Source organism: Salvelinus alpinus, chromosome 10 (assembly GCF_045679555.1).
Source record: "Salvelinus alpinus chromosome 10, SLU_Salpinus.1, whole genome shotgun sequence".
In the NCBI taxonomy this organism is placed as follows: domain Eukaryota; kingdom Metazoa; phylum Chordata; class Actinopteri; order Salmoniformes; family Salmonidae; genus Salvelinus; species Salvelinus alpinus.
The window spans coordinates 23,142,863-23,168,294 of record NC_092095.1 but is presented as its reverse complement, the minus strand read 5'-3'; the positions used below and the strand labels follow the sequence as shown (position 1 = coordinate 23,168,294).

General features: G+C 41.2%; 2 protein-coding genes across 5 annotated transcripts; both read left to right on the top strand.

Annotated features, from left to right (window-relative positions):
* The first annotated feature begins 912 nt into the window (after nt 1–912).
* On the top strand, nt 913–4,675 carry LOC139531734 (putative nuclease HARBI1). Of its 4 annotated transcripts, none has more exons than XM_071328463.1 (9): nt 913–1,690; nt 1,778–1,954; nt 2,045–2,106; nt 2,189–2,275; nt 2,363–2,404; nt 2,473–2,646; nt 2,726–3,415; nt 3,697–3,808; nt 3,903–4,675. In XM_071328463.1, exons 1-7 carry the CDS (start codon nt 1,627–1,629, stop codon nt 2,759–2,761), a joined length of 642 nt encoding a protein of 213 aa, XP_071184564.1. In that variant the 5' UTR covers nt 913–1,626; the 3' UTR covers nt 2,762–3,415; nt 3,697–3,808; nt 3,903–4,675. The 4 variants fall into 4 exon arrangements, with proteins under 4 accessions (XP_071184564.1, XP_071184565.1, XP_071184563.1 ...); XM_071328464.1 differs by having other exon boundaries at nt 2,726–3,600; XM_071328462.1 differs by lacking the exons at nt 3,697–3,808; nt 3,903–4,675 and having other exon boundaries at nt 2,473–2,749.
* Nucleotides 4,676–8,224: 3,549 nt separating this feature from the next.
* Nucleotides 8,225–23,855, top strand: LOC139531733 (tomoregulin-1-like). Its single transcript, XM_071328460.1, has 10 exons — nt 8,225–8,934; nt 15,519–15,628; nt 15,969–16,098; nt 16,260–16,286; nt 16,477–16,573; nt 18,726–18,874; nt 21,936–21,992; nt 22,233–22,353; nt 22,533–22,694; nt 23,031–23,855. The coding sequence occupies exons 1-10, from the start codon at nt 8,781–8,783 to the stop codon at nt 23,113–23,115; spliced, it is 1,092 nt and encodes a 363-aa protein (XP_071184561.1). The 5' UTR covers nt 8,225–8,780; the 3' UTR covers nt 23,116–23,855.
* The last annotated feature ends 1,577 nt before the right edge of the window (nt 23,856–25,432 follow it).

The window sequence follows — 25,432 nt, the reverse complement described above, 5'->3', positions numbered from 1 at the left end:
TATGTTACACAGGTTCAGTGTGTAATAGATGGTCTTCATCTTCTTTAGTGGTCCACTCCGGGAGGTTGGCTGCTGCTGCTGCTGCAGTGAGGGCAGTCGCACGGAACTGTTCTGTCCTCTTCATGACCTGATAGAAGCAAGGAGAAGTGGAAGAAAGGAAGGGAGGGAGGGAGGGAGGGAGGGAGGGAGGGAGGGAGGGAGGGAGGGAAAAAATGAAACAAAGTAACAAAAAAGTCAATTAATTTGATGAGATCTTCTTGTACACTTTCCATTCTGAAACCAGTGATCTGTGCAACCGTGAAAATACATAGCGATTGACAGTATAGCAATAGTCTTGACCCATCATTTTCAATCCCTCAGCTACATACATTGTGAAAGGGTTATACAACAGACCATTTACCATTCCAAGTTCTTCAATGTGTGTGTTGACATTTGTTCTCATCTTGTCAAGACTTCCGCCGAAGTTGGTTCCTCTCCTTGTTCAGGCGACGTTCGGCGGTCGGCGTCGCCGATCTTCTAGCCATCATCAATCCACTTTTCATTTTCCATTTGTTTTGTCTTGTCTAACCACACACCTGGTTTCAATTCCATCATTACATGTTGTGTATTTAACCCTATGTTCCCCCCATGTCCTTGTCCGGAATTGTTTATTGTAAGTGCTTGTGCACGTTATTCTGGTGTGCGACGGGTTTTGTACCCATTGTATTGATTGTTCTGTTTACAGTGATTTTTATTATTAAACTGCGCCGTTGTAACACAGTTCTTGCTCTCCTGCGCCTGACTTCTCTGCCGCCAGTGCGCACCCCTTACACATCTCCTTTTGTGCATACGGATTGATAATCTTTGAAGGGAATTTTATTTTCTTATAATTTTACTTCTTAAGGCTTTTGACATACTCAAGGGATAATTTCCCTCACCCATCACATAGCTTTCTGATCTTTCCTCTGACCTGGGGCCTGTTGCACAAAAGTAGAATTAAGACATCCGGGATAAATGACTCAGCTGAGCTCAATGAAGCCAAAACATGTGCGTCCAGGCTTAATTGGTTGCACAAAGACCAAGCCAGGATGAGCAGACACGGATTCATTAAGCCAGGTGAAACCAATCCTGGATAGGTGCGCGCTCACGGCTCACTCAAATAGACCCCGCCACAGATCACAGATTAACTGATTAACCATGGCAACTAGAGCCGCGTACTTTTCCCCGTCGGAAGCACAAATCCTCATGGAGGCATACGAGGACGTAAAATATATAATTAAGAAGAAAGGCAACACCGCCACAGTGATAAAGCAAAGAGAAAAAGCGTGGCAAAGTATTGCAGACCGCCTGAATGCGTAAGTAGTGCACAATTACACACTCACCGCTCCGCTGAAACATCACAATTACAATTCAAATATTTAATTCACATCTCCAAAAATGCAGTTGTACTGTAATTATGAAACGGTTAAATTTTTAATTGAAATGCACTGCAGATATGAGTGAAATTGTGTAAAGTAACTCCATCACACTGTATAAAGCTATGATACATTTTTTGATATTTTTACTGAAAACAAGACAAAAATACCAAGTAATTTTTTGCAGTGTGACTCCATTAAATGTGTGTGTGTGTGTGTGTGTAGATTAAACATGAACGGGCCAAAACGGACATGGCAGCAGGTCAAAATCAAATACAAGAACATTCTGCAGAATGGTATGGTCCCTGACTAATATTTAACAAAGCACAAGCATATATTGTACCCAGAAGGTGCCTGCTCACACATTGTCTGTACTGTTTTAGCAGTGAAAAAGAATACCCACAGACAAGGCACGGGTGGTGGGTCACCAAAGGCTGACCTTACCCCAGCAGAGGACATGGCCTTGGAGCTAAATAAAGGCAGGCCCGTCTTAGAGGGGATCCCTGGGGGGAAAGAGACGAGCATAGGTTCCTCCCAAGATGCCACCCGCTTCATTCAAGGTATGTCCTTCCATCTCTACATGGGATACAACCACATTCATATTGAATCAATTTGGACTGTCTGACTTTGGTTTACCTATTGCCTTGCAGTGTCTGGCAGCACTGTGTTCCTGTTAGAGCCACCAGCACAAGCACCAGACGATGCTGATCCAGTGAGTACTCCATCAAAGGCATACTGTAGGCCTGGCATGTCTTGTCTACTAGCTTCAATATGAATCCGATTAAATGTGATAGGGTGAAGGCCCCAGTGCAGCAGCAACAGCACATAATGGAGACGATGATGAGGAGGAGACCATCTCTCTGGATTCCAGAAGGCATGAGGTATCATGTTAAGACTGTGAAAGTACTATTTACTCTACAATGGTGAGGAGTCCTCATCAAAATCAAAAAATCTAATTTCTTTTACAGGACCCAGATGCTATACAGTGGGAAAACCAGCCTGGCAACATAGTGCGTATTAATAAAAGGACACCACATCCTGCCAAATTCCAGCTGCGCTAATTGTATTGTGTTCACAGAGCTCACAAGCTATCAGAAAGTTGTATGGCAACCACCTCCGGCGCCAAATAGAACTGGCAGACATAGACATTCAGTACAAGAAGAAAAAGATGGAAAATCTTGCACTGGAGTCCGAAATAAAAAAGAGGACAATTAGGAAACTGGACCTTGAAATAAAAAAACTTGAGAGGGAGGTGAGATATGCCTTCAATGTACACTGTATGCTAACTGTAACACAAATGTATTAATCATTATTTTTCTTTCCTCCCCCAGCTCCAAGAAGATGACACAGCTCAAAATAAACATTAGGTATATTCTCGTAAAGTCAAGTGAGCCATGACATATGAGCTCTTATTGTGAGCACACAGGACGGTGGCATCTTTCTAAGGTTTTTTTTTATTTTCCCAGCAATCAGTACAACCAAGTCATCGTTATAAGGCATCGCCCTCTTTTGCCCACCCCCCCAGCACCAGGTGTGGCCACTAGCCTATATGAAGGCCCAAAATTGTGTGTTCCTTTCTGCTCTGACAATGGCATGCCCATTCGTGCGAGATGTGGTGGATGAAGAAGCACTTGTGCTGAGGAGAGCCTTCAGGCGAGAAAGGGTCTTCAGGGACCGGTTGGACCCACTGGCCTTCCCTGATGACCATCTATATGAAAGATACAGGTTTTCTGCAGATGGCATCAGGTATCTATGCAGACTACTGGGTCCCAGGATTAAGCACCGCACTGCACGGAGCCATGCACTGAGTGTGGAGCAAATGGTTTGTGTGGCCTTGCGCTTTTTTGCTAGTGGAGCCTTCCTGTACTCAGTGGGGGATGCAGAACAGCTGAACAAGGCCACAATTTGCCGCACAATAAGGAGTGTGTGTCTGGCTATCAAAGCATTAGCAGATGTCTTCATCTCCTTCCCTGGCCACAGAAGACTCTGTGACATCAAAGAGGAGTTCTATAGGATTGCAGGTAAGAGGATCTACAAATTACAGGACAACTGTTAACACATAGTAGGATACTCATTACTTTGTGTGACAGGTTTCCCCAATGTCATTGGTGCAGTGGACTGCACACACATAAGGATAAAAGCCCCCTCAGGTGCCCATGAGGCCGATTTTGTGAATAGGAAATCCTTTCACAGCATTAATGTTCAGGTGAACATAACTTTTTGATATTGTCCATTGACGAACACTCTGCATTGCCAGTGATGTGCATTGATTGGTGTAATATTCCTCATCTTATGATTTCAGATGGTCTGCAATGCTGACTGTGTGATCAGCAATGTTGTGGCAAAATGGCCTGGCTCAGTCCATGACTCCAGAATCTTTCGGGCCTCTGAAATCTATCAGTGCCTATCACAAGGTAAGCCACACAACCCCTATTTATAACCATCATGGCTGTGTCAAGAATATCACTGTGTTTATGAGGTAGTAATGATGAGATTTTGTGTTGACAGGTGAATTCTCTGGTGTGTTGCTGGGAGACAGGGGGTATGGCTGCCAGCCTTTTCTCCTGACACCTTTCACAGACCCCCAGGAAGCACAGCAGGCCTACAACCATGCCCATGCCAGGACCAGGGCCAGAGTTGAAATGACCTTTGGCCTCCTGAAGGCACGCTTTCACTACCTTCACAAATTAAGGGTCAGCCCTGTTAGGGCATGTGATATTACTGTGGCTTGTGCTGTCCTCCACAATGTGGCCTGCCTGAGGAAGGAGAGGGCCCCCAGAGTGCCACCAGCCATGGACTGGGACAATCCGGCAATCTTCCCTGATGACGACAGTGGTCGGCTGCTGAGGGACCAATATGTGTTGAATTATTTTAGTTAGTATGTGTGCTTTCAATTTTGGTTAAATATGTCCTGCGGTGGCAGAGGAATTTGGGTTTTTTTGGGTTCGTTTTTTGACGAATTTGGCCTCTTATGATGTTTGTGCGGTATACTGTGTGTAATACAAGGCTGCAGGGAGGCTACTGCATCCATTCATTTGTCTGTTCAGTTGATGTGTATGGATTTGTCCTGCATTTATTTTAGTGTGCAGACATGCAGGGTGTGTTATATACAGACCTTTGAATGTGTATGTATCATTTTGTATAATATGCTTGGATTCTGTGCTTTCCATCTTGTAGAGTCACTGTGACTTCAGTTTCGAAAGGAGCTGATGGTTTACCTGCTTTGTTTTGTCCTTATTCAATAAAGGAACATAATGTTACACATTGTGTTTTTATATTCATATGGAATGTGTATTTGTTTATATGACAGAGTACTAGGGCCACACTGAAGAAAAAGGATAAAGTCATAAATTTATGATCTGCAGAAAAGCTACATATTGTTTTTACAGTTTTGATACTTATGACAATGTGATACTTAATATTCTGGCACATCAGCATGTCTTTGTTTATGAAACCATACTGAAGTACAATTTCACGAAATGCCCCACATCTGTCATTTTAACAACTGTCCTCCTTTAAAACAACTGGTTACAATATTATGACTTGTGTTTTTTTCCCCTCTGTGGCCCTAATATTCTATCATTTTATATATAGCCTTATAGTCTATGGGAAACTGTAAATTATCTAATGATAGCAACATCATCTAAAAATCATTTTTTATCCAAAATCATTGAAATTAATGATCACAAACGTTTAAATAATAACAGTGGGTCTAGTTATATGTGATAACAATGTATAGTGAGCAGTGAAATAACTATTGGTTTCCATTTGTGGTGACTGCTGACTGACATTAGGGATGAGATTAAATAGATCCTGGAATTTAGCCTGGTCTGGAGCAGGCTAGCTCCACAGAATAAATCTCCATGGTAATTTATACCATAACATATCCTCCTGCCCCCTATCCATCTTTAGTGCAACCGGATTACGGATCAATTGAGCCAGGATCACCAAGATATCCTGGCTTAATCCCTTATCCTAGTTTTGTGCAACAGGCCCCAGGTCTCCTTGGACAAATACAACAAAAACATCCTTCTTAACTAGATCCTCATATGAGCAGAAAACAGTCAAAACCACCACAAACCTGCCAGAGGAAAGAAGAGGAAGGCATCATGCTTCTAAGGGGGCAAAAATATGTTGTTACTTGGTTGTAATCTGGTTATCTGACTTCTCAACAACCAGACAACAACCTGAAAATGATGTAATAATGACTTCCCACGCCCATTGGGTAGCAGGCACACACACTGTAAGACCTTCTCTAGTGCTTTTTTCCATGATTAGCCTGACTAGTAACATGAGGTTAAACATCCACCCAAGTTGGTGCTGGTGTAACTGTTGCGTTGGCTTGTCATCCTGGACGAGTACACTGAGTCCTCAGAAGGAAGCTCAGCTGGGACTCAGCCTATAGGCACAACATGAGAAAAGAACAGGACTGTTAATGTTATTATTCTTTATGACATTTATGTCATTCTTATCTTGCCATCCCAGTATTGGTCATAGGAGGGCGTAAGTCTAATGCTATCGGTCATTTACCTCCTCAAAAAAGTCAGCAGTCATCTGCAGGAGATGGTTGATCTCCATTAGTTGAGTGAAGTTCTTCCTGAGTGTCTCAGTTTGAGTTGGTCTTCAGATCCTACTCCAGTTTATCAAAGATAGACTGAGGTAACAGAAATAGAGGAATGTGGATGCCATTCAAATCAGTTTGTTTCAAAGGATAGTCGTTGGCATAACTTGGCATAAACAAGTTAAACTTAAAACTAATGATAACGCAAGCTGGGAAAGATATTATGTTGGAGAAAACCATGAGAGCAAGGATCTTACCTCTGAATCCAGAACATTTTGTGCTAAAGATATTCTCTCACTGCTGGGATGGGGATGTTTGCCTTCACAACCTCCTTTTTCAGGAATCCTAGTAGAAGTGTAGCACAATATTTTGTGAGAAAATATTATATGTATCAATCAAAAGGGGCTTTCGTCCAGAGTCCTATGTATTTAAATCTACCTTTAAAAACACCAAACTTACGAATAATTCTCTCCATCTCCTCACATTTCTTCACTTCCCTCAAAAATCTACACTGTAAGGCCACTGTTCCAGGATTTAGCTAAAACATACAAATATACTGTATTCTTCAATTGGCTTATATAGCCTACCTGTTAGGAATAGCCCAATTAGCTGTTTAATTAATGATTTCAGTGTCAACTATTTTCTCATACTCTGTGTGAAGTGTTTACCTTCATTAGAAAACACAACTAACACTGAACCAAGTAATTTAACCAAACTTAATGACAAAAATAATCAATAACCTTTTACAATCATGTAATTTCATAAGTAAATGTATGATAATAAATTATGCACAAAAAGAAAAGTGTGGTTTTGTATGGTGAATGAGAGGGCAATCAAAAGGCCTATCCATGTATAATACAGACCATCCACGTTTCGCATGTTATTTGACATTACAATGCATTATACATTGGATAGTTTCAGCTCTTTCCTTCAATGACTATATGATTTCAACTTACAGTAACATTTTAATACGAATACACATTTTAGAGTGATATTGCATTCCGAGTACATGGTTGAATCAATATGTTATAGACTGGTGTGCAGATAAATGGATGTAACCTTCATGCCATATTGTGCTCAGTTTAACACCTATTTAAACTGGGGTGACCGTTACAAAAAAATCTGTTTTTTATTTGATTAATTGAATATGAAAAAAATATGAACTAAATTAATATTTCAACATATTCATGAGAAACATAAAAGTGCTAGATACAGTGAACAACACAGTGTACCACATTTCCCACTGATTTGACTGTAAATGTGATTGTTTTACTCACATCTTTAAATTGCACCAGTCCTAGATGCTCAAACTCATTGATGCAGTTGTGAGCTGACTCAGTTTGGGAAAACAGCCCCGCAAGGCACATGTCTTCACTCCGAAAAAAGGAATCCATCTTTTAGTCAAACTAGTCCTGATTTATCTTTGGTGATCTCTTCGGTGATCCTGAAACCTCAGGTGTCTGGCAAAGGCTTGACTGTGATTGCATTGTTATATGTGGTAATACTCATCAATGTGTCTTTTGAACAGCAGCCCAAACATGAAATGGAAAGAGTGGTTGTGTTATCAGGATCAATAATGCCACTGATGTTGTGGTCTCCAACACCACATGGCATGCTGCGCCACTGCAGTGCAAGGACTGAGAGAACCATAGAGACGCAATATGAGCCATGTAATAAGTCATGTAATATATAAGCCATGTTATCAAAATGTATTGTACCAAATATTTTACCATGAAATGCTTGCTTGCGAGCCCTTCCCAACATGTATAAGCGTGTAATAAACCATGTAATAAGCCTCTAGTTAGGCTACTCATGAGGTCAACTGCTACTGACAGTGCCAGAACAATCAGTTTGAGTGTTTTGAACATAATTATTATTTAGAAATGTCATGATTCACAATTTGTGAAATTGTAATTTATGCTAGTTGGTAAGTAACCTGGGAATCATCAATTTAACATGGATTGGTAAACTGTCAATCTGTATTTTCTATCTGCCAGATAGGCAGAGGAGAGATTTTCTTATACGTGAAAGAGCACATATGGCTTGCATTTTTTATACTTTAATTAACGTAATTGTCTTACTCCTTGGTTACGAAATAAAGTTAGTATCCTTAGGCTGTAGCCTTTGTACAGTTTTAGCAAATGTCGCTTTATAACGTATCCCAGTAGGCTACAACCGGAATCCCCTCCCCACACATTTTATGGTGTGATCTTGCCGCTCCACGGCAAAGTGTGCTTCAATGATTGGGGGTGGTCTCGCGTCATGTGATACCTAAGCGTCACCGAAATCCTTTGTTGATGGTGATTCACAAAACCTCACTCAGACATTGTCTGGGTAAATTGCTACAACAAAATCATTTATTTTCGCCTTTGTGGGATTGTGTTGTGGAAGGATGCAGAGATATTCTCGGAGGGACATTTTAAACCAGCTGTTTGCCGCTGGGATAAAATAGAGGCAGACGCGTCAAAGGTAAATGCGACAGTCAAAATAGCTCATTATCGCACACCCTATCCCGTACGACGGCCAGACGAGCGATCAATAGAGCAAAGCCAACATTTCGTTTGTGCAATTTGTGAGCTAAAGTCCGATATAATGCCGTTTTTTTCTATGGCTATGCTGGGAGATAATCCCCGTTCTGCAAAGGAGATTAAACATTTTTTTAGCCGTGGGTGAAACAGTTTGCCAACAACAACGCGTTTTGTTCTCCGTCTATCAATTCACATCTGGTGGATTCGTTGATGTATTTCTGCCATTTGAATGAAAAAAGGCATATGTTGTGATTTGGAGAAAATACGGTGTCCACTCTAGTCAGCATTTTAAGCATCATGTCCATAGGATATCCCCTCTCATCTCCCGGACCCTCGGCAGGCCGTTTTTTCTCTCTCCTCTGCCTTTTGGCCGTCTCTACACTGCCTGGAGCACAAGCCTCTTACCCCGAGAGCAGCGAATGTATCTCAGGAAAAGGCAAGGACTGCTTGGGTGAGTATCAATACATTTTCTTTATCAATAAACTTTTCCAAAGCAAGCACTTCTATTGGAATGATATGTGTTTATCCGACACACATCCTGGGTTTTTGCAATACAGCAGCTCATGAGGTGTTTATCGTCCTTGCTGAATGAACGCTGGTCGGTAATTGGGCAATCTCCTATCCCAGCAGACAAAGCACATCATGCTCAATTGGTCTGGATTGGACAGACATAAGGCTGGCAGTGTCACTGCTTCATAAGAGGAATCACTGAGTCAATGCATGTTAAAAAAAATATATGTATACATTTGGGAAATGTGATTTCATAGGCCTATGTTTATTGGGGGGTGGCTCGATCTGTCCCCTCTTGTTGGTGAGGTGCATGCAGGGAAACATTTCTATATTTGAACCCCACCCTGGATTGTCCTGCTGTTTTTTGAGGGGTTTCATTATTAAATGGAAACAGTAATTTCTCAGTTTCCTAGTTAGGAGTAATGACTTTTGTTTATATACACCAGTTGTAGAAAAAGTACCCAAATGACCTAATAGAGTAAAAAAAGTAAAGATACCTTAATAGAAAATGACTCAAGTAAAAGTGAAAGTCACCTAGTAAAATACTACTTGAGTAAAAGTCTGAAAGTATTTGGTATTAAATATCCTTAAGTATCAAAATTAAATGTAATTGCTAAAATATAATTAAGTATCGAAAGTAAAAGTAAATTATTTCAAATTCCTTATGTTAAGCAAACTAGACGGCACCACTTAGGTTTTTTTATTTACAGATAGCCAGGTGCAACCTTCGACATAATTTACAAACGAAGCATGTGTGTTCAGTGAGTCCGCCAGATCAGAGGCAGTAGGGATGACCAGGGATGTTCTCTGCATAACACCTTGCCCAAACCGGCTGCGCGCGTGCGCCATCGTGCGCTATCGTGCATACATTTATTTTGCCCCCCCACACTAAACGCGATCACGACACGCAGGTTAAAATATCAAAACAAACTCTGAACCAATGACATTAATTTGGGGACAGGTCGAAAAGCATTAAACATGTATGGTAATTTAGCTAGTTTGCTTGCTCTTGCTAGCTAACGTTAATTTGTCCTATTTAGCTAGCTTGCTGTTGCTAGCTAATTTGTCCTGGGATATAAACATTGAGTTGTTATTTTACCTGAAATGCACAAGGATCTCTACTCCGACAATTAATCCACACATAAAACGGCCAACTGAATCGTTTCTAGTCATCTCTCCTCCTTCCAGGCTTTTTCATCGTTTAAATTATATGGTGATCGCATCTAAACTTTCATTGTATTACCACGACTACCGGCAAAACAGTTCGTCTTTCTATCACCTACGTGGGTATAACCAATGAGGAGATGGCACGTGGGTACCTGCTTCTATAAACCAATGAGGAGATGGCACGTGGGTACCTGCTTCTATAAACCAATGAGGAGATGGGAGAGACAGGACTTGCAGCGCGATCTGCGTCAGAAATAGGAACGACATCTATTTTAGCCCTTGGTGTCGCAGACGCTCGTTGGCGCGCGCAAGCAGTGTGGGTGCAATAATTGAATAACATGGATTTCAAAATTTATTTTGCGAAGCTCGCGCACGCGACATGTCCGGTCTGGTCAGCATGTGAGTGCGTGAATTGGAACATTTTCCTGTCCTGCTTAGCATTCAAAATGTAACGAGTACTTTTGGGTGTTAGGGAAAATGTATGGAGTAAAAAGTACATTATTTTCTGTAGGAATGTAGTGAAGTAAAAGTAATCAAAAATATAAATAACCCCACCCCTCCACCCCAAAACGACTTAAGTATTACTTTAAAGTAGTTTTACTCAAGTACTTTACACCACCGGTATACAGTGTCATCGTGGGTTAAATTGAGGGTAAATTAAATTTACTCTTTATATCCGGAATATATAATATGCTTGCTAAAAGTTCACATCTGCTATGTGGTTTCCTAAGGGGTTCCACCCAAAGCCAACATTCAGTGTGACTTTGACAGATTGGCCTATGTTTGATGATATTTAAGATGAATGGAAACGTTAACCTGTTGTGGATGTAGTTCCACCCTCTCCATAATCCCATAAACCATGAGTGATGTCCTCTCATTCCCATAATAACTGTTTGTTATGAAGGCCTATGTATTGTGTTCATTCAGTAGGCTACGGTTTCCCCTTTAATTTAAAAGCAGTCCAATTTATAACGAAGAGTGAGCTGTCCTGATAAAGCCAAATGTTTTCCTCTTGTCAAGCTATTTGTTTACATTTGCTGCTTGCCTGATTAGCTTCCATCAATAAGCAGGCCATTCCTTTTCCCCATGGTCCTGGTTGCTCTTCAATGCTCCTAAAAACAACCTATAATTGGGTGCTGATCCCAAACCTCTTAGGAAACCCCATAGCAGATGTGACCTTAGCAACCGTAAGTATTCTGGATATAAAGATTCATTTCAGAAATGAATGGAAAATATAATCACTGTATCATTTCTTGCCTTTATTCGGGGCTTTTCTTTTCCATGGTTTTCAGGTTGAGGCATGTTGCTGGATCTAGGATACCCAAATGATAATGTGGGATGTGGATTAAGCTTGACCTGACATTAGACTACTTCTGAAAATATTGGACAACATTTTAATTTTAGAGTGAACTGTCCCTTTAAATGCAGTGAAGTGTGGTGTTTCCCCACTGTTACTGAGAAATACAGATTGTATTTCTCAAGGCATGCATTGATTGGGTTGAATTCGGTGGAAGCGCGGTTGTTGTTAACCTGCATTGCTGTAAAGAACAAACATTGGTAAAACAGCCAGAATTACCGTACTTACATTACTGCACCTATGCGCCTATTTTGCAGGTCAGGATCAATGCTATTTCATTAGGGTTTTATTTAATTCAAGCCCTGGTACCACTATGACTTCTACTGCAGTGTTTTAAAGACTAGTGTTCCTATACAGTGGTGGTATTGATTGATTACAGAGGAGTGTCGTGTCTTTGACTATGCCAGATTGATTGCTATGACATGCTATTCTATAAAATAATTTCTCCGGTATCAATATTACCTGATTGAACTAATCATGTAAATATTAATTAACTAGAGAGGGACACCACGAAAGAATATTTATAGAGCTGTTATCTTTCGAATAAACTCAAAGATTTTGTAATATTTTACTAAATAACAGTCACATTAATCGTCATTTTATTCAGTCTCATCTGAAGGTTGTAAGTCCTTGATTGTCTGCAAGAATCCTGGCTAACAAGTTGAATCAGCAATACAAAATTGGGTTTAATTATTTATTTACTAAATACCTAACTAATCACACAGAATCACACATATACAATTAAATCATAACTTGATCACAAATTACGTCATACAGAAAACGTCCCTAGCGGGCGGAATAGATATGACAGCTTGTTACACAAAGAGAAGGGGCGGGATTTTAGTGAAAGAGCGGGAGATTCGGAACATAGGCGAGCTGTGCTCTCGTAAATATCGTATCTTATGCATTCTAAATTACCGCCCATTTAAGAAAGAAAATGCAATACATATTTACTCTGAGCTGCGCTTCAGTAGGTTGGTGGTAGATGGAAGACCGTATCGCCAACCCGAGTCCTCTGTCCTTTGGAGGATGTCTCTGGTCTCTGGTAGTCACGGGATACTTTGTAGTACCGTTGTGTGTGGAAGACGGGATACTCGGACTGTTCTTCCTAACCTGCGTTTGTAGCAGCTGTTGCCAACTCAACGGCTAGGAGATATCACTTCTGTAGTGAACACGAGTTCAAAGTTCATACCATACACAATCAAAGTCCATGCTGATGTTGGCTTCATCTAAAGTGATTATCTGAACCATTCTGACACTGGATCGTCATCCTAGCATACCCGGAACAGGATGTTACCTTCTGGGAAAATGGCTTTTATAGTGGAGGAGAGGGGTGTGTCTGAAAAGTCTATTACCCAGGTCTCTTCACAGGGGCGGGCCCCTGGTTGAGCAGAGGAAAACTTATGAAAGCACAGATCTCTCATTTGGAAGCTAAAATTACATTTCATCTCTTCACAAATAATCTCATATTCAAACATTTGAATTAAACAACAATTCCATGTGAATCCGATACCTCTGACGTTTAGACTTTTCACAGTAGAGTTTGTCATTCTATCATTGATGAGAATGTGTCAGCGGGCAACCGAACTGACATAATATACCTTAAGTACCACCGCATATGTTCAGTTGGTTGGATTGCCAGAATATAGTTCATTTCCCCCCAACTTCTGATGTTACCCAGAATCTCTATGTTAACCCATGGGTTTCCTTATGTCACATCAGTTATAGTGGGGAGAGAGAAAAAGGGGGAAAGAGGTATTTATGACTGTCGTAAACCTACCCCCAACCCAACGTCATGACAGGAGTTTTAGGTCATGGCCTGTATTTAATGGGCTAGCTTCGGAATCCCAGGGCGACAGTGACTGTAATGAGGAAATGAACAGTTTGGTCAATAGTCCTTTATGTACAGGGTGACTAGGATCGGGGCTAGCCCCTTTATATCGAGACTGTGACCATTGGTTGAGTAGCACACAGATCTATTTAGAAGAGGAGGGGATTGTTAGGAGTGGCTGATTATAATCTTTGGCCTGGAACTACTTTGCCTCCCATTTGTTGAAAGGTTGGGTTATTATTAGTCCCTGTGGCGTGCTTACCTGTCTCAAGACAATGGATTAGTTGTGTAGTGGCTTCCTCTTCTTAAACCTTCTCTAACAGTGGGGATAAGACAACATAAAGCTCCTACTGCATGTTGAGATATGTCTTCCCTCATGGGGACTGGCGATGAGAGCAGGAGGGAACTTCAGTTCAAACCTCAGTGGGGTAGGATTCTTCCATTCCCATCACCTCTCCTATTCTCTTTTTTTCTCTCTCTCTCCCTACCTCCATCCATCCCTCTCTCTCTCGCTCTCCTTCGCTCCCTCTTTTTCTCTCCTTCGCTCCCTCTTTTCTCTCTTCTTCTCCTTTTATGTCTTCATTTCTCTCTCATTCTCTCTCCTTCTCTCCCTCCCCCCTATGTCTCCCCCCTTCCTGTAAATCTCACAGACCAGGGGTTTTCCAATGTTCTGCTAGTTGATAGGAGTGCTGTGTGATAATGTTGTTGACCCCAGGAGGATGTAAATGGCTGCTGTCAAACCTGCCTGGAAGGCTGGGAAGGTCTTCTCATTCCTCCATTAGAGCTCTGTGAGATTCAAACTCTCCCTCAGGGTGTCCATGAACCTAGAGTTGTTCTAGCACAGTAGCACAGCAGTCATTTTGCACACCTACTGTAGTTATCAAAGCTAGTGAAAAACAGATTATACTACAACTGAATGTCAACAGGGGAAATAAAATCCTCTAAATTCACTTCATCCGTAATGTTTTTGACAGTTTACTGTTACTGGTTGGTTAAAGTTAATATTGAAGACTTGCAGCACTGAGGAGTTGTTTTGACCAAATTCATTGATCCTGATGATGTAATCCAATGTAATTCCCTACTTATGACCAGGCTAATGATGAACTTATTCAAACAATATTGTGATGGCATACTTTACTATAAGTGCCTTGTAAGCCCACTTTGGCAACCTGAAATCATATTTTTCCTATCAGGAATGCCTCTCACGTATAATGTGCTTGAGCTCCTGATCAAAGATTATCAGATCGGACTTGACTCTCTTCTCCAATCTTTTCAAGTCAGCTTTCTGGGTCCCTGTTGATGGTTCGTGGCTTTGCTTTCCCATGATCATGCAATGCCAAGGCATTACTGTGTAAACGAGGACCAACTTGTCCGAATGACCAGTAGTGACTCAATTTCTCAGTCCAGTTATGCTGGGCAGTGACTGTTGTACATTGCATATTCCACTGACTCTCAATAAAGTTGTACAAACGATGCGTAGCTAAGCTCTCTCTGTACCGGATCTCTCAATAGTCCAACCATTGACGAAATGAGGCGATGACTATTGATGTCTTGTGGCAAAGGAGTTGGATGGCTACATGTTGCTAATGACCCGGGTCTTCGCTACATTGACTCCTCTCTTCCATTGATTTGTTCTTCTCCTTCCTCTGATAAATACCGCTCAGTGTGAGAGAGTGAGAGATGTTCAAGTGTATTTCTGGCTAAAGGGGAAGCTATGGGCTTTGGTGTGTCGGATGGATGAAAGTCATTACTGGAAGATGTATTCAAGTGGCCGTGAACTCTTAAGTTGTCAGGGCTTTGGTTCATAGTGTATTTTAGCCTGGAATCCAGACAGATTTACTATGTTTTGTGATGAAACAGAGCATATCAGTTTGGATTCAAGGCTAGCTGTATTTTAGGTAAAGAAAAGTGCTTCCAGGTAGGCTATACCATAGGAGTTTCTTCTCAAAGGCTGTAGTTTGGGAAAGAATTGTGTTTTGAGTTAAACGTTTTCACACACTATTTGCTCCAATCTTCATGTTAGAAAGTTTTCCCCAGATAGAAAAGCAATGTCACATAAATACTAGTACACAACATAGACTATACTAGATATTCATATGGTTTTACAATTGGAGCACTAAAATAATGGTATTTCACTGCCTTGCTGATAAGAACACCTTGTTTTTACCAGATTTATCTGAGAAGAAAAGTGACCTGAGAGTGTGTGACGCTGCGTCATGTCGTTATGGGGGGACATGTCAAGAGAACGGGGCTGACCTGAAATGTGTCTGCCAGTTCCATGTAAGTAACACAGTGGAATAAAGGCTATCATGTTCTCTGTTGTCAAGTAAGACTGTCATTACCATTGCCATGAGCAAGAAAGCAAGCAGGAATGGCTTTGCCAAAGCAAATCAGCTCCAATTGATTTTAATTTCGGAACTCTGTTCCCATAGTATTCCCACACATAATATAGAGATATACTGTATGTGATCGTATACAATGTAAACAAGGTGTTAGTCAAATGTAATATCTGTTTGGGCTTCTTGCAGTAAATTTGGTCCCGTGGCTGAATCTACTTGATGATCCCTGGTCTAGGCTATGATGGTTCAGTAACATCCTTTCATTGGCCGTTGTGTCTTAGTGCTCGAAGAAGTACATCCCTGTTTGTGGGTCCAACGGAGACACCTATCAGAATGAGTGCTTCTTGAAGAGAGCAGCGTGCAAGCAGCAGAAGTCCATAACACAGGTCTCTGACGTGGCCTGTTATACAGGTGAGTCTTAGTCGCAGGCTGCACACTTTCACTCAAGAGAGTACAGAATCACCTTTATGGAGCGCATTTTTCATCACTCGGGTTCTGTCCCTAGTCATTTTGTTATTAGTCATTTTAGACCAAGCTGAATCTAACTCATTTTTTTATCCTGTAACACACAGATGGCAGTTCTGGATCAGGCGACGGAGGTACAGTGTCGTAACTTGGTCTTGCTTCACTTTAATACGTTTGACTTGACAACCCATGTTACAATGTTACAGTAAAATCTGGTTAAACATAGCCTGCTTAAACAAAAACTTTGCAGATCCAACCACTAATAGAACAATATTAACTCTGTTTGACAGCTAACATTTTTTTAAATACTCTCCTTTTCTACAGATGATGAAGGATCAGGCACAGGCAGAGGAAAAAAGCCCACAAAATGCGTCAACTGCAAGTTTGGAGCAGAATGCGATGTGGACTCTGAGGATATATTGTGAGTACTTTCCACTGCAGCTATTGTGCTCTCAGTAGTCTCTAAGGAGGACTCGTCTTCATCAGCTGTTGTACTCTCAGTAGTCTAAGGAGGACTCGTCTTCATCAGCTACTGTGCTCTCAGTAGTCTCTGAATGGCGGGCTCGTCTTCATCAGCTGTTGTACTCTCAGTAGTCTAAGGAGGACTCGTCTTCATCAGCTATTGTGCTCTCAGCAGTCTCTGAGGATTCTTCTTCATCAGCTATTGTGCTCTCAGTAGTTTCTGAAAGGAGGACTCGTCTTCATCAGCTATTGGGCTCTCAGTAGTTTCTGAAAGGAGAACTCGTCTTCATCAGCTATTGGGCTCTCAGTAGTCTCTGAGGACTCGTCTTCATCAGCTGTTGTGCTCTCAGTAGTTTCTGAAAGGAGGACTCGTCTTCATCAGCTATTGGGCTCTCATTAGTCTCTGAGGACTCGTCTTCATCAGCTATTGGGCTCTCAGTAGTCTCTGAGGACTCGTCTTCATCAGCTATTGGGCTCTCAGTAGTTTCTGAAAGGAGGACTCGTCTTCATCAGCTATTGTGCTCTCATTAGTCTCTGAGGACTCGTCTTCATCAGCTATTGGGCTCTCAGTAGTCTCTGAGGACTCGTCTTCATCAGCTATTGGGCTCTCAGTAGTCTCTGAGGACTCGTCTTCATCAGCTGTTGTGCTCTCAGTAGTTTCTGAAAGGAGGACTCGTCTTCATCAGCTATTGGGCTCTCATTAGTCTCTGAGGACTCGTCTTCATCAGCTATTGGGCTCTCAGTAGTCTCTGAGGACTCGTCTTCATCAGCTATTGGGCTCTCAGTAGTTTCTGAAAGGAGGACTCGTCTTCATCAGCTATTGGGCTCTAGTAGTCTCTGAGGACTCGTCTTCATCAGCTATTGTGCTCTCAGTAGTTTCTGAAAGGAGGACTCGTCTTCATCAGCTGTTGTGCTCTCAGTAGTCTCTGAGGACTCGTCTTCATCAGCTATTGGGCTCTCAGTAGTCTCTGAGGACTCGTCTTCATCAGCTATTGTGCTCTCAGTAGTTTCTGAAAGGAGGACTCGTCTTCATCAGCTATTGTGCTCTCATTAGTCTCTGAGGACTCGTCTTCATCAGCTATTGTGCTCTCAGTAGTTTCTGAAAGGAGGACTCGTCTTCATCAGCTGTTGTGCTCTCAGTAGTCTCTGAAGACTCGTCTTCATCAGCTATTGTGCTCTCAGTAGTTTCTGGAAGGAGGACTCGTCTTCATCAGCTATTGGGCTCTCCGTAGTCTCTGAGGACTCGTCTTCATCAGCTATTGTGCTCTCATTAGTTTCTGAAAGGAGGACTCGTCTTCATCAGCTATTGGGCTCTCAGTAGTCTCTGAGGACTCGTCTTCATCAGCTATTGGGCTCTCAGTAGTCTCTGAGGACTCGTCTTCATCAGCTATTGGGCTCTCATTAGTCTCTAAGGGGGACTCGTCTTCATCAGCTATTGTGCTCTCAGCAGTCTCTGAGGATTCTTCTTCATCAGCTATTGGGCTCTCAGTAGTTTCTGAAAGGAGGACTCGTCTTCATCAGCTGTTGTGCTCTCATTAGTTTCTGAAAGGAGGACTCGTCTTCATCAGCTATTGGGCTCTCAGTAGTCTCTGAGGACTCGTCTTCATCAGCTATTGTGCTCTCAGTAGTCTCTGAGGACTCATCTTCATCAGCTATTGTGCTCTCAGTAGTCTCTGAGGACTCGTCTTCATCAGCTATTGTGCTCTCAGTAGTCTCTGAGGACTCGTCTTCATCAGCTATTGTGCTCTCAGTAGTTTCTGAAAGGAGGACTCGTCTTCATCAGCTATTGTGCTCTCAGTAGTCTCTGAATGGTGGACTCGTCTTCATCAGCTGTTGTGCTCTCAGTAGTTTCTGAAAGGAGGATTCGTCTTCATCAGCTATTGTGCTCTCGGTAGTTTCTGAAAGGAGGACTCGTCTTCATCTGGAAGACGACTAGTGACCACTAGTCCCTCATAGATATCTTCGCTTATTTTCTCCATATACTGGGGTCCTGGATTGTCACATTCGATTCAAATTGATTGATGATGTATGTTTGGCACTTTTAGTGAACACAGTGTTAATACAGTGTTCATTAAACAGATTTTTATATCAATGTTTTCTTCGACACCCAGGTGTATGTGCAACATTGACTGCAGTGGCCATAATGACAACCCGGTGTGTGGAACAGACGGAAAATCTTACATTACCCCCTGTCAAGTAAGAGAGGCTTCGTGCTTGAAGCAGGTGAAGATTGACGTGAAGCATCTAGGGAGGTGTCCAGGTAATGCCATGTTCTAACATCAAAATGTCATTTGGAAACATGTAATTTTGTGCCCCATGTCCTGTATTTACACTGCATTGTGGGAAAAAACAATGGATTGTGGTTTTCGATGGATTTGATTTATTATTCACAATCTCAAGGAAGGAAAATAAATCACAATTTTATATTTGACTGAGATTTTTGGTGTAGAGATGAGGGGATCCTGCTGTAATGCGACATCCTACTTAATAGTTGAATACAATGTCCTAGATATTCTCCCCTGCATGGGTTCCTGGTGCCAGTCCTGATATTCCTGATATGTGCTGTTTATATAAGCATCCCACCCACCAGTCTTGACTTTCCTCTAAATCTTTATCACTTTATCCTGCCAGTGACCTATATGATGGCTAGTTCCTGTCAAACTCTGATGTTTATGACGCCCACCCCAATTGGTTGATTGATCCTCACTATGACAATGCCGTGTGCTGTGTGGTGATGACTGAGACTATTAGGTTTGTCCCGAGATACAACATCTTTCTACAGCGCATCAAAAGACTTAAGATTCTTCTTTCAAATGCAGACTGCTTTGTGGACATAACCTCAATCTAGATGCACACAATTAGGATTTGAGCCACATTATAATGACCAAGGGGCATCGGGCAACCAGCTGGTCAGATAACTACAAAGATGTTTCTTACCAGAACATCTGTTTAAAGCCGTTTAAAAAAATGTAATTCTCGATTTGAGGGCGAAGATTTACTACCCCAAATATGTCCCTGTTTTTAAAAACGTCCCACAATCAAGTTCTAAAGTGTAGGGCTAAAAGATCTATTTACATAAATAATCGATATATTTTTTGTTTCACAGAGCATACATTGACCCTAAATATTACATGAACTTGCATACCTTATTCAAAATGCAATAGAATACATCCCAACCTGGAAATCTGAGAACAAGTTATGGATGTTCCAATATTCCTAGAATGGGATTCCTATCATTTCACATTACTAATGTCAGTCGCTCTGGATAAGAGTGTTTATTTGTTACCATAGTGATATTACATTTCTTCTCAGAGAGTAGTTGTTGTGCATGTCCTGAGATGTTTTTTAACAACATTTGTCATGTGACCCTATGTACGTGTCTATCTCTTAAATCAGTTTGGAGGCATTTCTGCTGATGGTGCAGTTGGCCAATTCTTGCAGGAGGGCCATTAAATGTAGTGAAGCATGCCTGTGTGTCACCCTACATCTCAACAGGCCAAATTGCCCTCAAGTTAAACCCAGTCACTCGCCACTTATCTGTCATTTATTTCATTTTGTAATGCAAATGAGCATTGCAAAGGCATGCACGCATTACAATAACTGTCTGTCAGAGTAATGTTACCAACAGCCTCATGCTTCGACTGGCCCAAATAGAAACCCGCCATACCTCTCACATTGTATCTATGGTTATCTTATTGTTATATATCAGAAATGTGCATCCTAAACAGCACCGTCGGTTATTAGTTTGTAATAGAAAATGGTAGGTATCTTGTACAAAATCTACATCATATAACTAACATTCAACTGGTTTGTTGATTAACCAAATGTATTTTAATGAGGCCATGTCAGAATGCTAGTTAACTGCTATTTTTACTTGGGATATTAACTATATTACAGCAGACATAGTATTTATAGTCCGTCCTTGAGGTGGAGCAGAAATGTATGTAAAATACTATGACAGCTTTTCCTCTCTAGCAAGCCACCGCTTGCTCCAGAAGTGGGGGCACTTTTCAAGCCATGGTGTGCTCTCTGATAATCAAGCCATGGTGCGCTCTCAGATAATCAAGCCATGGTGCGCTCTCTGATAATCAAGCCACGGTGCGCTCTCTGATAATCAAGCCACGGTGCGCTCTCTGATAATCAATCCATGCTGCGCTCTCAGATAATCAAGCCACGGTGCGCTCTCTGATAATCAAGCCACGGTGCGCTCTCTGATAATCAAGCCACGGTGCGCTCTCTGATAATCAAGCCACGGTGCGCTCTCTGATAATCAAGCCATGGTGCGCTCTCTGATAATCAAGCCATGGTGCGCTCTCAGATAATAAAGCCACGGTGCGCTCTCTGACTATCAAGCCACGGTGCGCTCTCTGATAATCAAGCCACGGTGCGCTCTCTGACTATCAAGCCAAGGTGCGCTCTCTGACTATCAAGCCAAGGTGCGCTCTCTGACTATCAAGCCACGGTGCGCTCTCTGACTATCAAGCCATGGTGCGCTCTCTGACTATCAAGCCATGGTGCGCTCTCTGATAATCAAGCCATGGTGCGCTCTCTGATAATCAAGCCATGGTGCGCTCTCTGACTATCAAGCCATGGTGCGCTCTCTGATAATCAAGCCATGGTGCGCTCTCTGACTATCAAGCCACGGTGCGCTCTCTGACTATCAAGCCATGGTGCGCTCTCTGACTATCAAGCCATGGTGCGCTCTCTGATAATCAAGCCAGGGTGCGCTCTCTGATAATCAAGCCATGGTGCGCTCTCTGATAATCAAGCCATGGTGCGCTCTCTGACTATCAAGCCATGGTGCGCTCTCTGACTATCAAGCCATGGTGCGCTCTCTGATAATCAAGCCATGGTGCACTCTCTGATAATCAAGCCATGGTGCGCTCTCTGACTATCAAGCCATGGTGCGCTCTCTGATAATCAAGCCATGGTGCGCTCTCTGACTATCAAGCCATGGTGCACTCTCTGATAATCAAGCCATGGTGCGCTCTCTGACTATCAAGCCATGGTGCACTCTCTGATAATCAAGCCATGGTGCGCTCTCTGATAATCGTATAATCCTTGTGATTAGGGCTCTCTTAGAACATGGAGCTTGAACACTATTTCCCTGGAGTCCCTCCAATTCGATTTCTTTTCAACTTCTTACAGTTGAAAAACTATTTTTAAGCAACCTCTAGCCTAATGAATTCTTTCACATTTTAAAATGCTGCTGTCTGTAGCTACTGAAAGGATGGCTCGCTCAGAAAATAATTTTTGAACCGATTTGCAATATTGGGAAATTTCTGTCTTGCACTCAAAAATATTTATGGTTTTTTTTTCAGAAAAAGGGAAGAAGAAAAACGAAGACGATGGTAGCAACAGCAAGACTGATCTTTTTGGTATGGCTGCTCCCTTTTACCACACTCTGTTATGTTGTTATGGTAGTTGATTTACCTCAGACCATGGTTCATGTTGTCTATATGGAAATAATACTGTTATACTATTACATATCTGCAAAGCATATTTCTGCTCTGTCATGTCAGTTATATTTGATTTGCAACTGAGGACAAGGCCTAGCTCGCTCTTTAATATTTATATCATCCATATTACTATTTGTGATTTTCTGTATACCTTTAAAGACACGGTAGACATAGGGGAGGATAGTGCTTATGGAGGGATCCCCACCCTCTGCACAGAGGACTACGCCAACTTCTGTGAACATGGCCAATGTGAAATGAAGTATAGCATCCCCACCTGCCGGTAAGATAACATGGTGTCCTTTTGTCTTACATACCTGCGTATGCTATGTTTCATCTCTTTTTGACCTAATTCATAGATAATTATTGTGTAATTACCATCTCACCATGTAATTTCTTAGTAAACACCTGGTAATTTCTGTATCATGAAATGAAGTGCTAGCGGTTTGGTTGTCTCCCCAGGTGTGACTCGGGCTACACTGGCCAGCAGTGTGATGAAATCCAAGACTTCAACATCCTGTACGTGGTGCCCAGTGGACAGAAACTCCACTACGTTCTCATAGCAGCCGTCATCGGAGCCGTACAGATCGCCATCATTGTCGCTGTTGTCATGTGTTTCACAAGGTGGGTGTGCTCTCCAAAGTGACCTATCTGATCTTATTAGCACATTTCTGATAAGCAGATTTAAATATTCTGTATTTTATAAGCTGTGTATTGTAAACAACATACAGTAGCATAAATGAGCAAGACTTATGGAAGATTCTATTCCAAATGTGACAATGTGTGTCATTTGACAAAATAAGGTTACTCTATGAAAGGTGTATACTTAGCTATACAAATTTTTACAATCGTAAATGATTTCATATTTTTCAAACTAATTTCTAAAGTGCTGAGTAATGTGTTTTGTGAGGCAGTCAAAAATGAGAGATTGATGTTATTCCATTGTCTTTTGTTTAATAGGAGGTGTCCCAAAACCCAGAGGGGACGAAGACAACAGCAACACCTTGGACACTTTCCCTCTGGGACTTCATCCAGGATGATGTAGCAGTTTTTTTGTGTGCATTTTTGCACCATATGGATCACATTTTTTGATATCTGTTGTTTTGTCTCCTTTATTTTGAGTGGATGTTTATTTATTTATTTTCTCTAATGAGGCCTTAGTTTTCTCTCCCTTCTGGACATATGCAGCTCACAGACTGCTGCATTATTTATTTTTTCCTACGGGCAGAAAACGGACAGCCATTCTACTCTGATCATCCATTGTTTGCAAGGTGGTATTGGTATATTTAGGCACACAAACCTTGGATACCTAGGGTCTGGACTCCTGCTATTTATCAGCATCTCTGACTTTCTCTCAGTACTTTTTTTTTTTTTTTTTAACGAAATACAACTATATACCAAATGCAGTTTTCTATAAATGAGGTAAAAGCTGATGTGTACAGTTTGTTTTGGTTACTTTTCAATATACCATTCCGGGGATGGAACAATTTTTTTGACTAGGTACTAATTTAAATGTTTTTATATATAATTTTTTTTTCTATGTTCTAATGTTGTTTGTATTAATGCTAATGAAATAGTTGCATATAGCATGAGCTGTGAATGTGTTTAGTGATGTAGTTTTAGTAGTATTAAATTATCTGTATTTCAAACACTCGTGTTGCCTTCATATTATTATGACTAGTTCAATGACGGAGCCGAAATAATTTATCACAATGTTAAAGTTGTTATGGAAGAAAAGGCCTATTCATATGATGTTATTGTAAAAAATAAATGCACTGATTTTAATGCAGTTCTTGATTTACTTTGTTAAATCAAAAAATCGATAACATTGTATAACATTTGGAATCAAACAGGTATTTTATCAGACAGCATTATTGCAGTTTTGTTTTCCCTGGACAGGTCACATGGCTGGGAAAGACTCTGAGCCCTAGTTATACAACTGCATGTACAGTGCCTATCAGAAAGTATTCACATCCCTTGACTTGTTGCACATTTTGTTGTGTTACATCCTGAATTTAAAATTGAGATTATTTGTCACTGGCCGACACACAGTACCCTATTAATGTCAAAGTGGGATTATGTTTTTAGACATTTTTACAAATTAATTAAAAATTAAACTGAAATGTCTTGAGTCAATAAGTATTCAACCACTTTGTTATGGCAAGCCTAAATAAATTCAGGAGTAGAAATGTGTTTAACATGTCAAATAATAAGTTGCATGGACTGATTCTTTGTGCAATAATAGTGTTTAACATGATTTTTGAATGACTCCCTCATCTCTGTACCCCACACATACAATTATCTGTAAGGTCCCTCAGTTGAGCGGTACATTTCAAACAAATTGAACCACAAAGACCATGGAGGTTTTCCAATGCCTCGCAAAGAAGGGCACCTATTGGTAGATGGGTAAAAAAAGAAAAAGGCAGACAATGAATATCCCTTTGAGCATGGTGGAGTTATTAATTCCACTTTGGATGGTGTATCAATACACCCAGTCACTACAAAGATACAGACATCCTTCCTAACTCAGTTTCCGGAGAGGAAGGAAACTGCTCAGGGATTTCACCATGAAACAGTTAGAGTTTAATGGCTGTGATTGGAGAAAACCGAGGATGGGTGAACAACATTGTAGTTACTCCACAATATTAACCTAAATGACAGAGTGAAAAGAAGGAAGCCTGTACAGAATAAACATTCTAAAACCTGTTTGCAACAAGGCACGAATGTAATACTGCAAAAAATGTGGCAAAGCAATGTACTTTTTTGTCCTGTATACAAAGTGTTATGTTGGGGCAAATACCACTCTCCAATACAATACCACTCTCCATATTTTCAAGCATAGTGGTGGCTAAATCATGTTATGGCAGGGAGGCTCCTCAGAACAAGGGGAGGACAATCTTAGTGAATTTCATAAAAATAAAAATAGTGAAGCATTTTCAAGTTATCCTTTTTAGATAAAACTATACTAAATATATTCACGTCACCAAATAATTTATTAAAACTCAGTGTTTTGCAATGGCCTATAGTAGCCTCAGCAGCACTATGTGGGGTAGCACCATGGTGTAGCCTGAGGATAGCTGTAACGGCTTTCGTCGGTGGAAGAAGGAGAGGACCAAAGCGCAGCGTGGTTAGTGTTCATCTTAATTTAATGATAATCAAAAACTGAACACTACAAATTACAAAACAACAACAGTGAAAACCGAAACAGTTCTATCTGGTGCAGACACACAAAGACTGAAAAACAACCACCCACAAAACACAATAGAACACAGGCTACCTAAATATGGTTCCCAATCAGAGACAATGACTAACACCTGCCTCTGATTGAGAACCATATCAGGCCAAACGAGAAACCCCACATA